This window comes from Sarcophilus harrisii, chromosome 5 (genome assembly GCF_902635505.1).
Source record: "Sarcophilus harrisii chromosome 5, mSarHar1.11, whole genome shotgun sequence".
Taxonomy (NCBI): domain Eukaryota; kingdom Metazoa; phylum Chordata; class Mammalia; order Dasyuromorphia; family Dasyuridae; genus Sarcophilus; species Sarcophilus harrisii.
In genome coordinates, this window is record NC_045430.1 from 263,281,142 (window position 1) to 263,303,520 (window position 22,379).

Below are 22,379 nucleotides of genomic sequence, written 5' to 3' on the forward strand. Positions count from 1 at the left end.
TACAGCAATTAGGGTTAAAAATGAGTACTTCGGTTTTTTAAGCAGGGCTGCTGTTGAAGGCCTGCCAACACTTTCACCTGTTCCTATCCAATGGAAAACTGATACACCAGTGTGGATAGAACAGTGGCCCTTAGGTAACGATAAAATTCAGGCCTTATTAGATATAGTACAGGAGCAGCTTGAACAAGGACACTTACAACCTTCTCTAAGTCCTTGGAATTCCCCAGTGTTTGTTGTAAAAAAGAAATATGGAAAATGGAGGATGTTAACAGATTTAAGAAAGGTGAATGAACAGATGGAAACTATGGGAACTCTTCAACCTGGACTTCCATCTCCTACTCAATTGCCTAGAGAATGGCCTCTTTGGGTCATAGATATTAAGGATTGTTTCTATTCTATCCCTCTGGATAAGGAGGAGATGAAAAGATTTGCCTTTTCAGTGCCCAGCGTTAACTTAGCTGAGCCTTATAAAAGATATGAATGGATAGTCTTGCCACAGGGAATGAAAAACAGCCCCACTATGTGTCAAATGTATGTTGCTGCTGTTCTTGCTCCAGTAAGAAAAGCATTCCCCAAAGTTATGCTATTACATTATATGGATGATATATTGGGATGTGCACCTGAGGAACAAATGTTAGAAGCATGTCTACAAAAGACCATAGAAACATTAAGGAATTACAAATTATACATAGCACCAGAAAAAATTCAAAGACATGCTCCTTTTCAATATTTAGAATATGAAGTATACCCTAAGGTGCTTACAGTTCAAAAATTGTCCTTAATAACAGACAAGCTAAACACATTGAATGATTTTCAGAAATTGATAGGAGATATCCAATGGATGTGATCAGTGTTAGGCTTGACTACCTATCAGTTACAACCGTTATATGACATTTTAAGGGGAGACAGTGCTTTAAATTCACCACGCCAGCTTACAAAAGAAGCTCAAGAGGCTTTGAGAAAAGTTGAACTGGCTTTATCCAATGTGGTTGAAAGAGTCACTCAAAAACCCTTGGAAATATCAGTTTTTGCCACACAAGAGGCAGCCACTGCTGTGGGTGCACAGCAGTCCTTCAAGGAGACAGTATGATAGAGTGAGTGAACCTCCCGGCACAACCAGAACGCCTTACTCCCTACCCGGTGCTTGTGGCTAGAATTTTATTAAAGGCCACTAAGCAAGCAGTACAATTATCTGGGACAAGACCTGACAAGATAAACACCTTTTATACCAATACACTAATTAATGTGTGTTGTGAGACCATCCCAGAGTGGCAAATTTTATTAGCCATGGCTCCAAATTTTCTACATGGGTATCCATTAAAGATAACCAGACTATTACATAATTGGCGATGGATTCTTGAAGAAAAAGTTTCTAAAGTTCATCTTAAAGGACCAACTGTCTTCACAGATGCATCCAAACATAATATTTGTGCTGTGTACTCTCATGATCTAACTATAGAGTAGTCAGAACTCCTTTTCAGTCCATTCAGCAGAATGAATTGTACGCGATCATTCTAGCTCTTACTTGTTATCCAGGAGACATAAATATAATATCTAATTCGGCCTATTCAGTAGGTGTGGTACAAAGAATTGCCACAGCCCAAATAAAATTTGCAGCCTCTAATATATATCAGCTCTTTAAGAAATTTCAAGAGCAAGTGAGAAAGCATCCAGGTAAGATCTATATATTACATGTCCACTCTCATAGTGGACTTCCAGGTCCCATTTTTGATGGCAATTCAAAGGCAGATAGCCTTCTAACTATGTGGTTCAATACCCCTTTATTCCAAGAAGCCCAGTCATCTCATTCTAAATATCATCAGGCAGATCGAGCTTTACATTTACAATTTGGAATAATAAGAGAAGAAGCTAGGAGCATAGTAAAAGCCTGTACGGCTTGCCTTCCTTTCCACGCTCCTACACTGCCTCCAGGGAAGAACCCTCTTGCTTTGAGACCCAATGAAATCTGGCAAATGGATGTGACCCATTATAAATCTTTTGGTTGTCTGTCTTTCATCCACGTTGTGGTAGACACCTTTTCGGGATTCACTTTTGCAATACCAGCAGCAAAAGAGACAGCCTGAGTGGTCACTGAATTCCTCACACAAGCATTTGCCATTATGGGTGTGCCACAAGCAATAAAAACAGACAATGCTCCTGCTTATACTTCGAAACATTTTGCACACTTTTGTGCACAGTATAAGATTTTACACACCACGGGCATACCTCTTAATCCTCAAGGACAGGCAATAGTAGAGAGGAGAAACAGAGATATTAAGATGCTCCTCCAAAAACAAAAGAAAGGGGGAGCCACAGGTAATCCTAGAGAACTTCTAAATCTAGCTCTTTATACTATTAACTTCTTGATTTTTGACAAAGATGGACTGGCTCTGGCAGACAGGTTTTATAACCCATCGGAAGGTCAGTGTCCAGCGCGAGCAGCTCCACTATCTTTAGATATTCGCCAGGTGATGTGGAGAGACCCAGAAAGTGGTAAATGGAAAGGACCACATAGGCTAACTGCTTTAGGGAGAGGGTTTGCTTGTATCTCTACAGGTAGAGAAGGAATCAGATGGGTGCCAACGAGCCATATTCACCTTGTCCATCACAGAGAGACGGATCAGACCCTTGAAATAAAGGAGACGACCCAAGAAATATCTGGTGGTTCTGTTGCTGATTGTGCTCATCATTGAAAGAGAGTGGCAGTTATGGCATTTGACTCATGGACATCAAAGATTGTTGGACTTCAAAACCCTCAGGAATCATTGGATTCTCTGAGACATGATAAGATTGTTGCAGGACTTGAAAACTCTCAGGAATCATTGGATTCTCTGAGACATAGACTTGAAAACTCTCAGCAATCATTGGATTCTCTGAGAAATGATAAAACTGTTACAGGACTTCAAAATCTGCTGGAATCATTGGATTTCCTAACACATAAAAAAACTTTTGCAGGACTTCAAAAACTCAGGGGGATCATTGGATTCCCTGACATGTGAAGCAATGGACAATGGATTGGTTTTGGACTATCTCTTGGCTGCTGAAGAAGGCGTATGTGTGACTGTTGTTTACATACCCTCCTTCTAGGACTTCTAGTGATCTTTTATAACACCATGTTGATTTATATTGTTTGTTATTCTGCTACTTGTGTGTACAATTAATGTTTGTTACACCACATCGAGCCTGCACTGACTGAGGGGAGGGTCATCCCTAATAGCCTCTGCATTATTGCTGTGTGCTTGTGTAATACCTCCCATGCTGATAGGTTTGTGCATAATAAGACCCTTCAGCCCAGAAACCTGCTAGCAACCCCCACTTCCCTTTGGTGCTTTTCATCTCCCTTCCTGAGATGTCAGGGAGGAAGTGATCATCTCCTTTTTAGTGCTTTCACCGCCTTTCCTGAGAAGTCAGAGAGGCTGTGATCACCTCCTTTTCGGTGCTTTCACCTCCTTCCCTGAGAAGATAAGGAGGGTGTGATCACCTCCCCTTGGGGGCTCTGACCTCCCTGAGGAGTCAGGGATGGCATGACCACCTGTGTTCTAAAACAAAAGAGTGGGAGATGTAATGGGCTGAGGCTTGAGTTGATGCACTGAGGTCCCAAGTACGTGAGGCTAAATAGTAATTGGACTATACTCTATTAATATACATGATTGGATAAAGAATGGCCCCCGCCCACTCTCTGTGCAAGTCCTGATGTGTTGTATAGGAAATGACGATTTTGGTGGGTGGAGGCAGAGAGGCAGGAAGAGAGGCAAGGAGAGATTGGCTTGGGTTCGATGCTTGTAGCTGCTGGTTGCGTGGCTGCTGGTCTAGCTAGCTTCTTGACTCAGCTGCACACATAGCTATTGCCCATTCTCTTCCACGTCCAATCTTTCTTCACTGAGAATAAAGATTAATGATTTTCCCTTAACCTGAATTCCTGACTCCGGCTGATTTTAAAATACACGGTCTTCACAGATTATACACAGTATACTACAATGATGTAATTAGAGTAAGATATTTAAAGTGTGGACACAGTCAGACTGAGACAGAGACTAGTTGAGACTGGCAGACTGGCAGTCTGCTGGAAGACACTGGGTCAGACTGAGACTGGTCAGACTATGACAGACAGACTGTGTAAGAGATAATAAAGTTTGGACTCTATTCTTGTCCATCCTCATGGTGACTATCTTGATAAGACCCTTCCAGAGGACCTCCAGAAAGCAAGCCCGAACATTACATTTTGGTGCACGAACATGGATTTAAGGACCAATACTCAGCTGTTTGACTGACACAATCATGAGTTCAGTGGAGAAGTCCATATAACACTGAAATAGGGTGAGTATAAAAACAGATAAGCAGAAGACTTTGGTAAGGGCTAAACTAGTCACTTTTTGTTTTTGGCTGAAATAGGGCAAATACTAAGAAAAGAGTCTCTCCCAACCCAAGGGAAATATGCAGAATGGATAGTTAGGTTAATAAAAAAGCAAGGTTTGTTGGTAACTTGGAAGCAGATCCCTACACTCTTAAATATATTAGAATGCATGTCTCCTTGGCTATCTAAAGAAGAAAAATTAGACCCAGACATGTGGAAACTAATGGGAGATCAATTTACTAAACATTATGAAGCTTTGGGGCCTGATTCAATTCCTGAAGAAACATTCCCATGTACAAAATAATACAATTGGCTGTAAAGAATCCCACAAGTTATTTAAAAAAAAAAAAAAGGAAAAGTTTTAAGAACAGCCAGACAAGCATGTATGAGAAGAAAGAGGAGTGGGGGATGGTACTGACAAAGCACCTGAAAGGCATGGAGAGCTGGATCTTAAGTACCATACATATTAGCTTAATAAGTGTGCTGCTTCTCACTTTTACTGCTCAGTTACACCCCAGTAAGGGCCTTTAGGGCATTTCTCATCTCCAGACCCTTCCCCCTTAATTTTGTCTTTTGGATGGAGGGAGGAGGAGGAAGGGGAAGGGCTGTGACATTATTAGTAGCACCCATGCACCAGATTTGTCCACCCCTATGACACGATTGCAAAAGGCACTACTTAAAGCTAAAGAGGAAGGGCAGGATACATCTGAATGGGAAAATAAAAGCATATCCTGTGATGGAAGAGTTTGACTCTTGAGGTCAAGAAAAAAAAATGCACTCCTTTTATTCTGTAAATTGTCAAATATGAAAAAGGCTTACACTCTTTATAGGTCTACATTATCTTTCGTTCATGTGGTATTAGACACCTACCTGTCTGGCCTAAGGGAATCAATAGCAACTGAAATTAGTGCTACACCTTTGATATGAACATTTGAAGGTGAAACAGGAGTTTTTACTCCTTTTGAAGTTGGAAAAAATCCCCAGTGATATATGGGAAAGAGACATCTTGCAACTGTTAAGATTACAATTGGGTACTTCAGCTTTTTAGACAGGGCTGTTGTTGAAGGCCTGACTGCACTCTCACCTGTTCCTATTCAATGGAAAAGTGATACACCAATGTGGATAGAATAGTGGCCCTTCCAAAAAAATTCAGATCCTATTAGATGTAGTACAGGAGCAACTTGACCAAGGACACTTCCAACCTTCTCTAAGTCTCTAAGTCTTCGGAATACCCCTGTATTTGTTATAGAAAAGAAATCTGGGAAATAGGGGATGTCGACAGATTTAAGAAAAGTAAATAAACTGATGGAAAATATAGGAACTCTTCAGCCTTGACTGCCATCTCCTACACATTTGACTAGAGAATGGCCTCTTTGGATTATAGATATTAAGGATTGTTTCTATTCTATCCCTCTAGATAAGGAGGAGATGACAAGATTTGCTTTTCCAGTACCCTGGGTTAATTTATCTGAGCCTTATAAAAGATGTGAATAGACAGTTTGGCCATAGGGAATGAAAAACAACCCTATTATGTGCCAAATATATGTTGCTGCTGCTCTTACACCAGTAAGAAAAGCATTTCCAAAGTTTTGATGTTACATTACATGAATGATATCTTGGGGTGTGCAACTGAGGAGCAAATGTTAGCAGCATGTCTACAAAAGACCATAGAAATACTAAGGAACTACAAATTGCATATACTTCCAGAAAAAAATTCAAAGATATGCTCCTTTTCAATAGTTAAGATATGAAGAATATCCTAAGGTGTTTACAATATAAAAACTTTCTTTAAGAACGGAGAAGCTAAACACCTTTAATGACTTTCAGAAACTTATAGGAGATATCCAATAGATGAGTCCAAGGTTAGGCTTAACTACCTATTAAATACAACCATTATATGACATTTTAAGGGGAGACACTGCTTTAAACTCACAACACCAGCTTACAAAAAAAAAAGCTCAAGAGGCTTTGAGAGAGGTTGAACTGGCTTTATCCAATGTGGTTTAACGAGTTATTCAAAAACCCTTGGAAATATCAGTTTTTGCTACACAAGAGGCACCCACAGCAGTCCTTCATCAAGGAGATGGTATAAAAGAGAGGGTGAACCTTTCAGCACAACCAGAATAAAGCCTTACTCTTCATCCAGTGCTTGTGGCTAGGCTTTTCTTAAAGGCCAATAAACAAGCCATATGATTATCTGGGATTAGACCTGACAAGATATACACTTTTTATACCAATGCACAAATTAATGTATTCCATGAAACCATCCTGGAGTGGCAAATTTTATTGGCCACAGCTCCAATTTTACAAACAGGTCTCCATTAAAGAGAACCTAGTTATTACATAATTGGTCATGGATTTTTTGAAGAAAACGCTTCTAAGTTTCCAGTTAAAGGACCAACGAACTTTGCAGATACATCCAAACATAACATTTGTGCTGTATACTCTCATGACTTAACTATAAAGACAGTAGTAAGAACTCTTTTTCAGTCCACTCAGCAGAAGGAACTATGTGCAATCATTCTAGCTCTCACTTACTATCCAGGAGATATAAATATGATATCTGATTTGGCTTATTTATTAGCTGTCGTACAAAGAATTGCCACAGCCCAAATAAAATTCGTAGCTTCAAATATATATCAGCTCTTTAAGGAAATTCAAGAGCAAGTGAGAAAGCATTCAGGTAAAATTTATATCTTGCATGTCCACTCTCATAATGCTCATCCAGGTCCTATTTTTATGAAAATTTAAAGGTACAACCTTCTAACATTCTAACCAAGTTAATCAATACTCCTTTATTTCAGGCAGCCCAAGCATCTCATTCTAAATATCATCAGACTTTGCAAGCTTTATGTTTGCAATTTTGGATAACAAAAGAGGAAACTAGGAGCATAGGAAGAGCTTGTACAGCTTGCCTTTTTTCCACAATCCTACACTTCCTCCCAGGTCCTTCTGGAAGCCCTGGGGCTTGCAATTTGCCTTCTGTATTTGTTTTGGTGATTTTAGAGCAAATCTCCTAAATCACTCCCTCACAACAAGTACAGAGTAGACTACTAGTCTTACCAAAAATTCCTAGGTGGGTGGACACTATCAAGCTTGGCTTCCCACCCCAGCCCCTTGCCCCAGGCTCCTTAAACTGCTCTCTGATCTCTGCAGCTTCTCCCCCTGCCCAACTGAAACAAACCTGTTCTAAAGTTCTTCCAAAGTGTCTTCTTTGGGAAATGTATTATACTTTAAATGTTTGTGGATTCTGTCACTCCAAAAGAATTCATCTCTCAAACTAACAGCAGATCAAGACTCTGAGCAGAGGAGGTCAAAGAAAGCCATGACTGCTCTCTGCCATCTTGGCTCCCACTTTTCCTTAAAATGATCAATAGCATCTATTTAAAAACATAAGCAAGCATAGTGTGTAATGTGGACAAACTAGAAACTTTCCCCTTAAGATCAAGGGTGAAAAAAAGCTGCTATCACCATTACTATTCAATATTGTATTAGAATGTTAACTTTGGAAATAAGAGAGGAAAAAGAGAAGAAAGTAATGGGAGTAGGTAATTAGGAAACCAAATTATCACTCTTTGCAGATGATGATTGTATACTTAGATTGTAAACATGCTAGAAACAATGCACAGTATTAACAAAGTTGCAAGATACAAAAAGAAGCGACACAAACCATTAAAGATTATCGACAAAGTCCAGCAGTAAGAGGTACATAGAGAAATCCCTTTTAAAATAACTGTCAATAACATAAAAAAATTTAGGAATGTATCTGCCAATGGAAAGTCAGGAACTGTATAAATACAATTACAAAACATTTTCCATGCAAATAAAGTCAGATGTAATTACTTGGAAAAGATATCAAATGTGCTTGGGAAGGCCAAAGAAATATAATAAAAATAACCATAATATCTAAATTAACCTACTTATTTCATGCCATAGCAATCAAACTCCCCAAAAATTGTTTTCCAAATCTAGAGAAAATAGTAACAAATTTTGTCTGAAAGAAAAAAAGGTCAAAAATTTCAAGGGAATTAATGAAAAAATGCAGAGGAAGATGATCTAACTGTTCCAGACCTAAAATATATTACAGAGCAGCAGTCATCAAAACCATTTGGTACTGGCTAAGGAATAGAGTAGTAGAGCATTTTAATAAGCTGGGTTCATAGGACAAAAATTCAATGAAATTATTCAGGCCTGATCTGAAGACCTTGTGTTGAGGAAAGCTATCTATAACCCAGAGAGAGAACTGTGGGAACTGACGGTGGACGACATCACAGCATTTTATGCTATTTGTTGTGGTTTGCTTGAATATTACTTTCTTTTTAATTTTAGTTTTTTTTTTACTTTTTCATCTGATTTTTCTTGAGTAGCAAGATATTTTCTTTTCTAAATATGTATGCCTATTATGGATTTAACATATATTTTGCCATGTTTAACATATATTGTGTTGCCTGCCATTTGGAGGAGGGATTGGTTGGGGGGAAAGGGAGAAATTGGAATACAAGGTTTTTTAAGGGTCAACATTGAAAAAATTACTCTTGCACATGTGTTGAAAATAAAAAACTCTAATAAAAATGATTTGATAGTCACTTTGAAATTAAATATTAAATATCTAATGTGCATAAAATAGGAAAGAAATAAAAATTAGGAGGGAAAATCCCCCTCTTCTTAGCCCTTCCTACCCCCTCACTGGTAGTTAGTTGAAAGTTCTTTAATGTTAACCATTTGCCAAGCAGAACAACTAATTCCTAAATAAATTATGTGGAAGTTAGCCCTAGCCTTCCACCAAGCTACCTACCTGGGAAAAAAGGATCCTTGGCATATCTTTAAAACCTACTTTGAGTCTGTTTCCAAGGTGTTAATGACTGAATATTGGGGGGGAGGGGGTTCCAAGTCTGTTGTGGTTGTTTTAGGAAAAAAATCATTTCGGTAGAACTGAGGATTTTTTAGATAAGATGCTATAAGAAGATTCTACTACTTAGTAATGGAGGAAGTTCTTTTTTAATACTAACTTTTTATGTTCAAAATATATTCAAAGATAGTTTTCAACATTCACCTTTCCAAACCTTGTGATGTAGATTATTTCATCCTCCCTATCTCCCTTCTCCTCCCCTAAATAGCAAGCAATTCAAAATGTGCAAAACATGTGCAATTATACTATACATTATTTCCACATTTATCATACTACTCAAGAAAAATCAGAATAGAAAGGGAAAAATGAGAAAGAAAAAAAAACAAGCAAACAACAACAAAAAATGTGCAAATACTATGTTGCCATCCAAATTCAGTCTTCATAGTTCTATCTCTGGATGCAAATGTCTTTCTCCATTATCTATTGAAATTGGCCACAATCACCTCATCTTGGAAGAGAACCATGTCCATCAAAATTGATCATATTATAATATTGCTGTTGCCTTTTACAATGATTTCCAGGTTCTGCTCATTTCACTTAGCATCAGTTCATGCAAGTCTCTCTAAAATGATCCTGCTGTCACTTTTTTATACAATAATATTCCATAGCATTCATATATCATAACTTATTCAGCCATTCTCCAAGTGATGGGCATCCACTCAGTTTCCAGTTCCTTGCCACTATAAAAAAGAAATACCACAAACATTTTGCACAGACTTTTTCCCTTTTTAAGATCTCTTTGAAATATAAGCCCAATAAACACTGCTGGATCAAAGGGCATGCACAGTTTGATAAATTTTAGAGCATAATTCCAAATTGCTCTCCAGAATGGTTGAATCAGTTCACATCTACCCACAACATATTAGTATCCCAGTTTTCTTACATCCCCTCTACCATTTATCATTATCTATTCTTGTCATTTTAGCCAATCTGAGATGTGTGTAAGTTGTCTTCATTTGTATTTCTCTAAAGAACAATTTATAAAACTATAAGTGGTTTTAATTTATTCATCTGAAAATTGTCTGTTCATATCCTTTGACCATTTAACGTTTGGATGATGGTTATATGTTAGTAACTTTGAGTCAATTCTTTGTGTATTTTAGAAATAAGGCGTTTATCAGAATTCTCGGATGTAAAAATTGTCCCAAATTTTCTGTTTGCCTTCTTATCTTGGCTGCATTGGTCTTGCTTAGACAAAATTGTTTAACTTAATATAATCAAAATTATCCATTTATGCAAGCAACTTCTAAGAAAGTTTTCTTAGATGTTTAGTTAACTGCAAATTCACTGAAAATAATTATTTCAAAACCCATTCAGAAATTATTTAACATCAAGTCTTATTTAACTACTATGGTCTACAGCTTTTTAAAAATACCTAAAGTGGAACTTTCAAAATCTGTAAATTTCCTCTTTCTATGTTTGTTTATGCTTTCTCACAGTGCTGGAGAAATGAAACCCCCTGTCTCTGAGTTCATCTGCATGTGAAAAGAAAGCATGCCATGAAAATACCTGGTTTAAGTCTTCTATTACACCTGAAGCTTCTGATATGGGATTTGGTTATCTGAGAGAAAAAGACAGGGGTGGGGGAAGGGAGTACAATTCATATCATTTCTCAAGTTTGAATTGTTAAATTGAATTATATTTAAGGTAATGGGGAACAACATCTGTTTGTCCTGTGTGTCTGTGGCACAATCATGTTTTCTTAAAAATAACTTATTTGATATGCTCATACCAAGCCATAGAAAGTTGATTTGTTGATGTAAGCACAAAAGAGCCTTTTATTGACATTATCTTTCTTACTCCTCCAGTATCCAGCTAATGGAATTTTGAAAAAAAAATTCCATGCCAGGTAGAGATCTCTGGATACTCTATTTATATTGTATCCAAACACTAAGCCAAGTTATGATCTCACTCTCAAGATTATATTTTTCTGCTGGTGTTATTCCCCCAATTAAGCCCATTGTTACCCCTGATACAGATAAAATTCCTCAGGAGGAAGAGCCAGGCTAGCACAAAAACAGTAGAGTCTTTTATAAAAAGATATGCCTTTTTTAGTCTTTCCAACTCTTTACAAAGTGGTTAGTTTTCATGTCACCCTAACTGTGGCTAAGGCATTTAAAATTACTTATTTTTTCCACTCTGTCTGACAGATTCTATCTTCAAAGACACTGGGGAAAATTATATTCTCTTTAAACCCACCTCCCATGAATGAGAACTCTGCTCTTCCCAGGTCTCTCTCAAGCTCTCTCTGACCCACACTATGGACTCCTGTCAGTGAAAGATGGAAAAGTTTTTGTCAGACTAGGACAAAACCTGATCACGACTTGTTACCCTCTCTACCCAATGCCTAATACCTTAGGAACACATTGGCACATGTATCCTTTGCCACCCAAGCAACCCTTTTTGGCTTGAAATGATACTGTTCCTAAGCTTTACTGGGGGAGAGATTGGTTTCCTCCTAGGTTTATTACCTTCAAATGACCAGCTCTAGATCGTTAACCAGCTTCAGTGATCTGACTCAGAATTCACTGGATAACTCACTTCCATTACCTTCAAGCCCATCTCTCCAAATCAAATTCGACATCCATTCCCAGTAGGAGGTAGCTTCAGAAGATGAGATCATTACTCTATATCCCAAAGGATTTTGGGCACCATTTCTTTGGAGGGAAACTGATTCTTGGAGTCAACAGACTTAGCAAAATAGCACCCAGTGTATGAGGGCAGTAAGATGCACACTGAATTTGTGCTCATCTCTTCTATTGTACCCTAGTCACTTAGGTTGTATGTCTATGATATCACCAAACTTTGGCTTCAGTTCATCTCTGTAATGCTCCAACACTATAGATAATTGTATTCCACTCTGAGTTTCTGGACATAATATAAGAAGTTTCCCAAGATTTTAATGTTAATCTGATACAATCCCTTTTGTTTAGGGTTTCCCAAACTACTTTTACAAAAATTTCTCAAAAAAATTAAAAGAGAGGGAAATGATGAAGTCCTGAATGATATGCTGGACAGAGACAAACAAGGATTGATCCCTGAGACAAGCAAGGAGAAGTCACTGATGAAGATCACTTTAGCTCCATGGTCTCACCTTCTTGGGAAGTCACCTGTAGAGGGATGGGACTCTGAATAGGAATACTTAAGATACTGACAACAGGGTGCTTATAGTTAAGCAACTATTCACCATGATTGGTGAGATAATGATTCTCTAAGCACATACTTAGTGTGATATCTTGATATAATGGCTCTCCTAACAGTTGGTGCATGATCAGTGTGCTGTAGCAATGTAATGGTACTGAGGTATTTAAGGGCTGACAGACATAGGAGAGCCTAAAAAACAGAGACAAAGAAGGGTCTCAGACACAGACACAGAGAAGATTCAAGACTCCATCTTTGACAAGCCTCCTGGTGGCTCTCCTGCCTTCATCACTGTTCCACCTAAAGACCAAGCTCTTCCTGAGAACTTCCTGAGAACTAGCCCGAACATTACATTTTGGCGCCCAATGTGGGGCACTGAAAAAAGCACAGTACATTTTGTGGCTATGGATACAAGGACCAAAACTCAATAATTTGACTGATGGGATTGGTGAGTTCAATAGAGAAGTCCCTGTGACCCAGAAATAGTGGAAATACAAAAATATACAAGCAGGAAACTTGACAAGAGCCAAACTAGTGTTTCAGCTGAAATGGGATAAATCCTAAGAAAAGAGTATTCCCCACCCCAAGGGAAGTGTGTAGCATGCATAATCAGGTTAAGAAAGAAGCAAAATTTGTTGATAACTTGAAGCAGATCACTGGACACTTGAATATATTAGAGTGCACATCTCCCTGGTTGTCAAAGAGGAAAAATTAGACTCGATATGTGAAAACTAGGGGAGTGCAACTGAGGACAATCTCAGACTCAGACAGAGACTGGTTGAGATGGGATTGGATAAGTGGAATCTCTGAGACATGATGAGACTATTGCAGGAGTTCAAAACTTGCAGGAATCATTGGAATCCCTGAAACATGAAGTGAAGGACAATGCATTGGTTTGGGGCTATATCCAAGACTTATGGACATGTATAATTCCTCATGTTGATTTATGTTGTTTATTACATCACTTCTACCCTTTGCTATATGGCTATGTGGTTGTGTAATACCTCCCGTGTTGATAGATTTATGTATACCTGTTTTGAATGAAACTCTTCAGAAACCTGCTAATTTGGTTTGACTCCCCATTTTCCTTTGTCGTTTTCATCTCCCTTCCTGAGATGTCAGGGAGGGTGTGATCACATTCTTTTTGGGGTTCTCCCCTCCCTGAGACGTCATTGAGAGTGTGACCACTGTGTGGGACATGGAAGACCCCTACCCAAAATGACTACTCAAAGTTGAAAGCAGAAAGACTGTTTATTATTAAGTTCTCCTGAGAATGAGCAGTTCCACCAGGAGATAAGGGAAAGTGAAACCTTGGGGTAGGAGGGCTGATGAATTAGTAAAGATACACAGCTTTTATAGCTTTTGTTACAAGAAATTACATGACAAGTAAGAGAGGATTGGGGGGGGAGGGGGCGTGGCATCTAATTGTTTGTTGCTATCTAGAGAGATTGGAACAGAAGGTTTCTGTTTCCCCAAAATCACCTGATTTCTAGCAAACAGAAAATCAGGCCTTCAGGTTTTAGGTAATTAAGCAGACAGTGTTTAAATTAATAGTCTACATATCAATAAAGGTCAAATACTGATAAATGTCATTAGCTCAGGTTAAGTAAATGTCAGCTGGCCAAGGCTTAAACAAATATAGGCCTGCACATATTGCACTTGAGCAGATAATGGAGACAGAAATAATGAAAATAAAATAAAGAAAAAGAATTCACACATTCCTGTAATTCCTTCACCTTATCCCTCTCTTCCACACACCATCTATATTCTAAAACAAAAGAAAGAAGGAGATGTAATGGGCCAAAACTCTAGAGAAGTTTACTTGAAATTCACAAGCATTATGACAATAAGGTGTTAATTCACTGGAATTAATGAGATGATGGTTATCTAGTTTAGCTGGGTGATTACTAGTTCTCTAGTTCAATGTGACTGAATTATTCTTACAACAAATAATGGTTCCCTAGGGATATAGTGGTTGGCTTCTACTCAGTAAATTGAATGGATATAGTTATAATACAGTATTTAAGAGGTCAGAGTCATATCTAGAGGAGGGGATAGGAAGAGATTCAGAGAAGAAAGAGGACTGGAGGCTGGAGCTCAAGCTTTGGGACTCAGATATACATTCCATCTTTTATCAGCTTTGTGGTAGCTGGCCTGTCCTCCTGCTTCCCCTACTAAAAGCAAAGCCCATCTGAAGGGCTTCCAGAAAGCTAGCCAAGCCCCAGGCAAGGAGACAGACTGGGGAGGAGACAAAGACTTTAGGACTTTATCCCTGACTATTCTTGTGGTAATTACTCTGCTGAAATGAATGCTGGTCCCAAGACCTCCAGAAAGCTAAACAGCACATTACACAGATCAGCTAATGAAATGCCATTAGGAAGTGTGAGCATTTGGATTGAAACGAGGTTTTAATTATTTCAAGTCCAAAATGCTAAATCCTTCATTATTCATTCATTTATTTATTGTTTTTCATGAAATGAATCTACCTTAGAAAGAGGCGGAAATAAACAATGTGCTTTATCAGTCTTATTTCAATGGACCTCAAAATTCAAGCCTGCTCCTGTATGAGACAATACTCAGAGTCTTGAAATGAAATATTGGAAATGATCATGAAGAGAGCTAGTTCAATCTCATCTGATCACAGATGTTATAATGAAGCAGACTTTTAAAAGATCGATTGCTGTGTTTAGAGGATTTGCTTTGAAGTGAAAAGGACCTTAGTCTAATCTTCCCCCAAGCATTTACAATCTGGAAGATCCCCAGCCAAGTCACTTAATCTCATTTTGCCTCAATATCCTCCTCTGTGAAATGGGAATTGGAAGAAAACCTAATTCAGAGGGTTGCAATCAGAATCCAGTATAGTAACAAATTAAAAGTCCTTTTCAAAACTCCAAAGCACTATGCAAAATCAGAACAAGTAATTTCTAAGTTTCTCTATCAATAGTAATGGGCTCCTCTGAGACTGAGTGTCTTTAAGTGTTTGCTTTGACACTGAGATGTGAAGTGACTGTTTTAAGGCAATCCACCCAGGAAAGGACTTAACTTTAGATCTTCCAGACAGAGGTAAACTTTCTGTCCAGTGCATCTCTCAGGAAAGGCAATATGGTCTAGAAGAACAAAAAGATTTGACCTAGATTTTCCCTTTATCTAGAAGAGACAAACTCTACAGGATATTAAGGGCTCTTCAGTATCAAATCCCAAACCTTTATAAATATTCCAAGTATATACAGAGCATATATCCAACAAGGATTCCCAGTTTAAGGGATACAAAACACAGAAGGAGTGGGGAAAATTTAACAGAAGGCATGAAGAATGTTTGGCAACTGACTTGATGAATCTTTTGAAATGAATTAAGTAATTAATTTTTGATGTGCATAAGGAAGCACTTATTTGGTGGCTGATCTATAGCTACTAAGAATCATCTTCCTGAATTTGTATCTAGGCTTAGTTACTTAAAACTGTGTGACTCTAGCCAACTCAGGTTACTCTCTTTGCTTCAAGTTCTTCATCTATAAAATCTGCAAAATGATTAGAGAAAGAAAGGGCAAACCAGTTTCTCTAACAAAAAAAAATTTCAATGTGGTCAGTCAGACATAAATAAAATTAGTGAATAACAACAAGAATACCCATAAGCCAAATAAATACTAGATCTTTTATTGGTTTTATATTTAAAAAAGCAAAATGGAACGTTTACTACAATCAAAGGGGAATATTATTAGGAAATGTTGAAATCTATGGACATTATAGTGATGAATTCTAAGAAGAAATGAAACAAGACTACAGGATCAGATTGCTCAGGTATGATTTTAAATAGTTGAGAAAAGATTGACATTGTCAAAAATAACTGAACATAGCAAAGAAGAATACAAAACAGTGGGGACTGAACCCCTCAGATTTCAGGGTGGAAAGTCTAGTTTCCAGTTAGTAAGCAGGGAGAATCTTGTTGATCATGAAAGGGGTGATACATATTCTCGTTCAAGGAAGGCTAGAAATCGAGTGAACAGAGCCAGAGAGGGTTGAGAACTCCCTGGAGAAATGTTCATTGAGAGGAGTAGCAACAAGCACAAAGATGAGAGTCCACTGGACAGAGAGTCATGGGGCCAGGATTTGTTCCTAGAAGTGGGGGTCCAGGGGAAAAGATGGGTGTGACAGGGGCTGTGAAAGGAATAGAATGGAATTTATAAATAAGAGAACTCTGGAGAACATTGTAAAAGGCCAGAGTGCCTGAGGAATATTCCAAGTACACCCCTACCCGAGGTAGAGGGCCTTTCATTCGATGGTCCAATGGCCCAGGATAGGTCTGTAAGTAGTAATCTCCTTCCTTCTTGACACAGCGAAGCAAGAAAGCAAAGTCACAGATGTCCATGTTCCTGGTCCTTTTCCTCCTCAAGTAGGGAGTGTAGATCCCCAGCACCCACTGAGGTAGTTGAGCCACATCCACCTCCCAGTACTGACTGCCTGATCTGAAGGCTTGCCTAGCAAGCACAGGATGGCAAGAAGTGTCCTCAGTCTCCACCTGCCAGTCCTCTTCAGCCTTGGCACTCTTGAGATCCCACAAAACAGAAACACAGGAATCAGCTGATGTAGGATCCAAAGTGAGGTCTACTCTGAATCTGTTGAGCATCTCGATCAGGCCAGGGATGGGATATTCTTTCAGTTCTGGGGTGACAGCCTTGGCCCTTTGGGCCAAAATAGACTCGCTCCTCCCCAGCAGCTGCCTGGCATGCTGCAGCATATCCATATTGGCTTGGTGGCCCACTTTCTGCAGCTCTTGCATGAGGTCCTGCAGGCTTTGCATGTGCTGGGATAGTCTGTCCTGGCTGGCTTTCTGCTCTTGTCTTATCCTGTCAAGACATCTGTTCTCTTCCTCCATTAACAAGCGGCACAGTTGGTAGAATTCAGCCCTGATCAGCCAGTACCAGTCAACAGCCGGTCTTTTCACCTGAGCAAGCAGTTGCTCATCATACTCCAGGTGTTTCCCCAAACAGGTCCCAATGTGCTCGAGCTCCCTCCTGTATTTGTGAGCAGCCTCTTGCACGGGGGAGATTTTGTGAGCCCCATGGTCTGGGGTTTCCCAACATGTCACACACAGTGCTGTCTGGTCCTCATCACACAATAGCTTGCAGAATTTCTTGTGAGTGACATACTGGCTCTGGCCTTCAGTGCTCTGCAAAATCTTGGAGCTGAGCTCTTTGCCCAGCTCAGTCAACTCAACTAGGCGCATGTTCACTAATGGGATCTCCCTGCTGTGGGAAACTCGCCTGCATTCAGGGCAGGAGAAAACTGGGGCTCCAACTCTCCAGCTGGAGGAGAGACATGCTTGACAAAAACTGTGCCCGCACCCAATGGTGACAGGCTCACAGAAGTAGCCCCTGCAGATGCTACAGGTGATCTCACTCTGAAGGTCCTGCAGAAATTTCACAGTAGCAGCCATTCTCTCCCTCCAGTTGCTTCTGGTCTGCAGCAACCAGAGCTACTTTCCTTACAAAAAATGTAGTGCTACTGAGGAGAAGGATGCTCTCCTTTTTTAAGAGGTAGCCCCCACCCCTTAACCCTCCCACCAAAGGTGTGAACTCCCCTGATTTGCCATCCTGCAGAGCAATGTAGTAACTCTTCCTGTTGGGGGCAGTCTTGAGGGTCTGGGGTTCAGATCTCTGGCTGGCTCCTTTGGATAAATTAGTTTAGTAAAGTGCAGATGCACCTTTATCTCTAAGGAGGAATTCTTTGCCAACATGAAAATTTAGCTCAATGGACTTTTAAATCTGATTTGTGCACAGATTATCTTGGATATATAGGCAGAAGAGTCCATAATCAGGCCCATTCCTTCCCCCTTCCTGATCCTGTAATGAGCCAAAACTTTATACTTGAAACAAGGTTTCTTACAAGGTGCTAATTCAGTACAATTGATAAGACAATGGCTACCTACTTTAGCATAGTGCTTAATAGTTCTCTCGTTCAGTATGATTGATTTCACCTTACAACAAATAGTGGTTCCCTAGTGATATAATGATTAGCTTATACTCAATATACTGGAATGATTTACTTGTAATGGAGTATTTAAGAGGCCAAAGTCAGACCTAAAGGGGACTAGAACAGGTTTGGTGCAAGCAGAGAACTGGAGGCTGGAACACAAGCTCCCTGACTCAGGGAGAATTCAAAACAGAGACTTTGGTGGTGTTCCTCCTGCCTCTCCCACAGAAACCAAGACACATTCAGGAGGAACTCCAGAATTCTAGCCCTAGGTCCCAGGCAAGGAGACAAGACTGTGAAGGAGGCAAGAAAGATTTTTGGACTTTATCTCTGGCTATTCTCATGGTGATTATTCTGCTGAAACAAAGGCTGCTCCAAAAAACCGACTGCCTTGAACATTTTTGCATATGTGGATTCCTTTCCCTCCTTTAATATTGCTTTGGGACACAAGCCCAGTAGAAACACTACTGGACCAAAGAGTATGCAATTTGATAGCCCTTTAAACACAGTTCCAAATGGGCGAACTAACCCTTTTAGGGTGCTAAGTCCCTTTCAGTATTTAGACTGCCAGCTAAGGGTATATCCCAGTCTCATAGGAGGTTTCCTTTCTTCTAGTAAATTGCAACATTAATTATTAAAACACCTTTATATGCTAACCTATTTAATATTTACCTTTCATGGTGTCTATAGTATCTCTTCATTTTGTCTATAAACTTTTCCCTAAATAAATCTACTTTTTGCCAGAAATGGCCATTGTGAATTGCTCACATGAACAAACTCCAACTATTGGTGCCTATAATCATCTATCAATAGCTCTAAGGTGTAAACCAATAAAAACCGTATCAATTCTATTAACACCAGGATTCTGACATCACCTTGAGTTTTCACCTTGTTTCAAGTTGAGTTGACACTAGGATTCCAACAAATAGTAATTTAGAACATTTGTTCATATCTGTTCATATGCTTTAGAATGGGATTCTTTCCAACATTATTATTCTATATTGTATTAGTAATGTTACCTTTAGCAATAAGAGAAGAAAAAGAAATGGAGGAATAAGAGTAGGCAATGAGGAAACAAAGCCATCACTCTTACATGATGATACACTTAGAGAATCCTACTTCAAACAACTAACAACTTTAGCCAAGTCATAGGACATAAAATAAATACCCATATATCACTGGCATTTCTACATGTTGCCAACAAAACCCAGCAGTAAAAGATAGAAAGAAAAATCCCAATTGAAAATTGGAGAAAAACACTTTTCACACAATTAAAATTAGATCTAAAGATTGGAAGACAATGAAGTGCTCATGGGTAGGCCGAACTAATATAATAAAAATGACAATTCCACTTAATTTGGTCTACTTGTTTAGTACCATACTAATCAAACTCCCCAAAACTCACCTTATGGAGCTATTAAAGATCATAAAATTCTTCCAAAAGAACAAAATATGCAGAATTTCAATGGAATGCATGGGGAAAAAGCACAGAAAGGTACCACAGCTGTCACAGACCTAAAACAATATTATAAAGGGGAAGTCATCAAAAAGATTTGGAACTTCCTAAGAAATTGACTAGTTGATCAGTATGATGGGGATGTTCTCAAGGGGATGTTATCCATGTGGTAGTTGAGCAAGATGACTAGAGGTGCTTCAAAATCTCAAACTCTGTGCCTCTCAATAAGGGGAGTTGAAGGGGAAAAAAAGAAGAGTCTCCTTAACTGCTGGGGATTGACTGAGTGTGGAAGGGGAAAGGAAAGAAGCCATTTTCTCTCTGGAGAGGGTCTCTGAAAAATAAGATTTGAAATTCCATTGAGAAAAATCTCCACAATTGTTTGACATTCCTTCTTAAAGACAGGTCTCTGGTGAAACCTATCCATTCAAAGGAAGTAACCAGAGGTGTGAACTCAGGGCCCTCAAGGCTGGCCCCATCAAGAAGAGTTAACAGGTTGCTCTGCAGGTTGCCAGGCCAGGGAATTCACACCTTTGCTCAGAGGGCTGAAGAAGGGGAGGGGCCACTACCTCCTATAAAAGGAGAACACCCTTGTGCTCAGAAGCACTGCTTTCATTGGAAGGGAAGTCTCTTCCTCTGGCTGCTGCAGACTAGAAGCAATTGGAAAGAGAAGAATGGCTGTCACTGGGGAAGTTGTGAAGGAATTGCAGAATGAGATCACCTGTAGCATCTGCAGGAGCTACTTCTGTGAACCTGTCACCATCAGGTGTGGGCACAATTTTTGTCAAGCTTGTCTCTCCTCCAGCTGGAGAGTTGAAGCTTTAGCTTTCTCCTGTCCTGAATGCAGGCGAGTTTTCCACCACAGGGAGATCCCAATAGTGAACAGGCGCCTAGCAGAGTTGACTGAGCTGGGTAAAGAGCTCAGTTCCAGGCTTATGCAGAGCACTGAAGGACAAAGCCAGTGTGTCACTCACGAGAAACCCTTCAAGCTATTCTGTGAAGAGGATCAGAAAGCACTGTGTGTGACATGTTGTGAAACCCCAGAGCATGGCGCTCACAAGATCTTCCCCGTACGAGAGGCTGCTTACAAATATAAGAGGGAGCTCCAGCGCATTCGGAGTCTCCTGGGGAACTATTTGGAAGAAGATGAGCAACTTCTTGCTCAAGAGGAGAAACCTGCTGTTGACTGGAGCAGTTTGTTTTCAAATGAATACTACAAAATATACAATTTACGTTGGAGGGCAAAGAACCTAGACTTACCTGAAAGGATAAGACAAGAGCAGGAGGCCAACCAGGACAGACTATCCCAGCACATGCAAACCCTTCAGGACCTCATGCTAGAGCTGCAGGCTCTAGCTCAACAACCCAATGTGGATCTGCTACAGGATGCCAAGCACCTACTGAGAAGGACTGAGGCTGTTTTGTCTCAAAGGGCCAAGGCTGTCACCCCAGAGCTGAGAGAATATCCCATCCCTGGCCTGATCGAGATACTGAACAGATTCAGGGTGGAGCTCACCATGGATCCCACATCAGCTGATTCCTGGGTTTCTGTTTCTGGGGATCTCAAGAGTGCCAAGGCTGAAGAGGAATGGCAGGTGGAGACCAAGCCTCCTGAGGACTTTCCTCTTTCTTATGTCTTTGCTGAGCAGGCCTTCAGCTCAGGCAGCCAGTACTGGGAAGTGGATGTGACTCAACTTCCTCAGTGGGTCCTGGGGATCTATACTGCCTACTTGAAAAGTAGGAGAAGGAGGGGGAAGAAAGTGTCCTGTACCTCTCTATTCCTGCTTCAGTGTGTCAAGAAGGAAGAAGATTACTATTTACAAACCTATCCTGGGCCACTAAACCATCGAATGAAAAGCCCTTTACCACGGGTTGGGGTGTACCTGAACTATTGCCATGGCACTCTGGGCTTTTACAACGTTCTCCAGCGTTCTCTTATTTATAAATTCTATTCTATCCCCTTCACAGCCCCTGTCAAGCCCATCTTTTCCCCTGGCCCTCCACTTCCAGGAACAAAGCCTGGTCCCATGACTCTCTGTCCAGTGGACTCTCATCTTTGTGCTTGCTGCTATTCATCCCAATGAACATTCTACAAGGAGGAGTTCTCAACCCACCACCGTGCCACCTGACTGTTCCCTGAAAGAGAGTAAGCATCACCTACTTCATGATGAAGAAGGCACATCATGCTCACTAACTGGACAATAGTCTTCCCCCCAGCAAGCTTAAGAAAATCATTCCATAGTGTTCTGTACTTCATGGATCTGTCTGTTTATGAGTTTTCACAATCAATCAATTCTGTTTCAGCAGTTAACAAAAACCTCACGTGAAGGGTAGGCTTTTCATACTTTTATGTTTTATTTTCTTGGATTTAACAAAATCTTTTGGGCCCCATAGATTGTAATTTTTCAAGTCCTATTCCCCTTGGATTACAATAAACAATTTTTCTTTTAACAATAAAGGTGAAATAAATGCTAAAATTTACTGTGCTCTTGTGTATTTTTTGTTTTTGTTCATTCATTCCCTTTGTGCCTAACTCTTTCCCCACTTGAAGT

The 22,379-nt window shown here is 39.8% G+C and overlaps 2 protein-coding genes across 2 annotated transcripts; one reads left to right on the forward strand and one right to left on the reverse strand.

Moving 5' to 3' along the window:
• Positions 1–16,443: 16,443 nt before the first annotated feature.
• LOC116419552 (tripartite motif-containing protein 43-like) lies at positions 16,444–17,838 on the reverse strand. The gene has a single exon (XM_031940251.1). It carries the CDS (start codon positions 17,836–17,838, stop codon positions 16,444–16,446), a length of 1,395 nt encoding a protein of 464 aa, XP_031796111.1.
• A 2,663-nt stretch (positions 17,839–20,501) lies between these two features.
• Positions 20,502–21,911, forward strand: LOC100933943 (tripartite motif-containing protein 43-like). Its single transcript, XM_003772717.2, has one exon. The coding sequence runs from the start codon at positions 20,502–20,504 to the stop codon at positions 21,909–21,911; it is 1,410 nt and encodes a 469-aa protein (XP_003772765.2).
• The last annotated feature ends 468 nt before the right edge of the window (positions 21,912–22,379 follow it).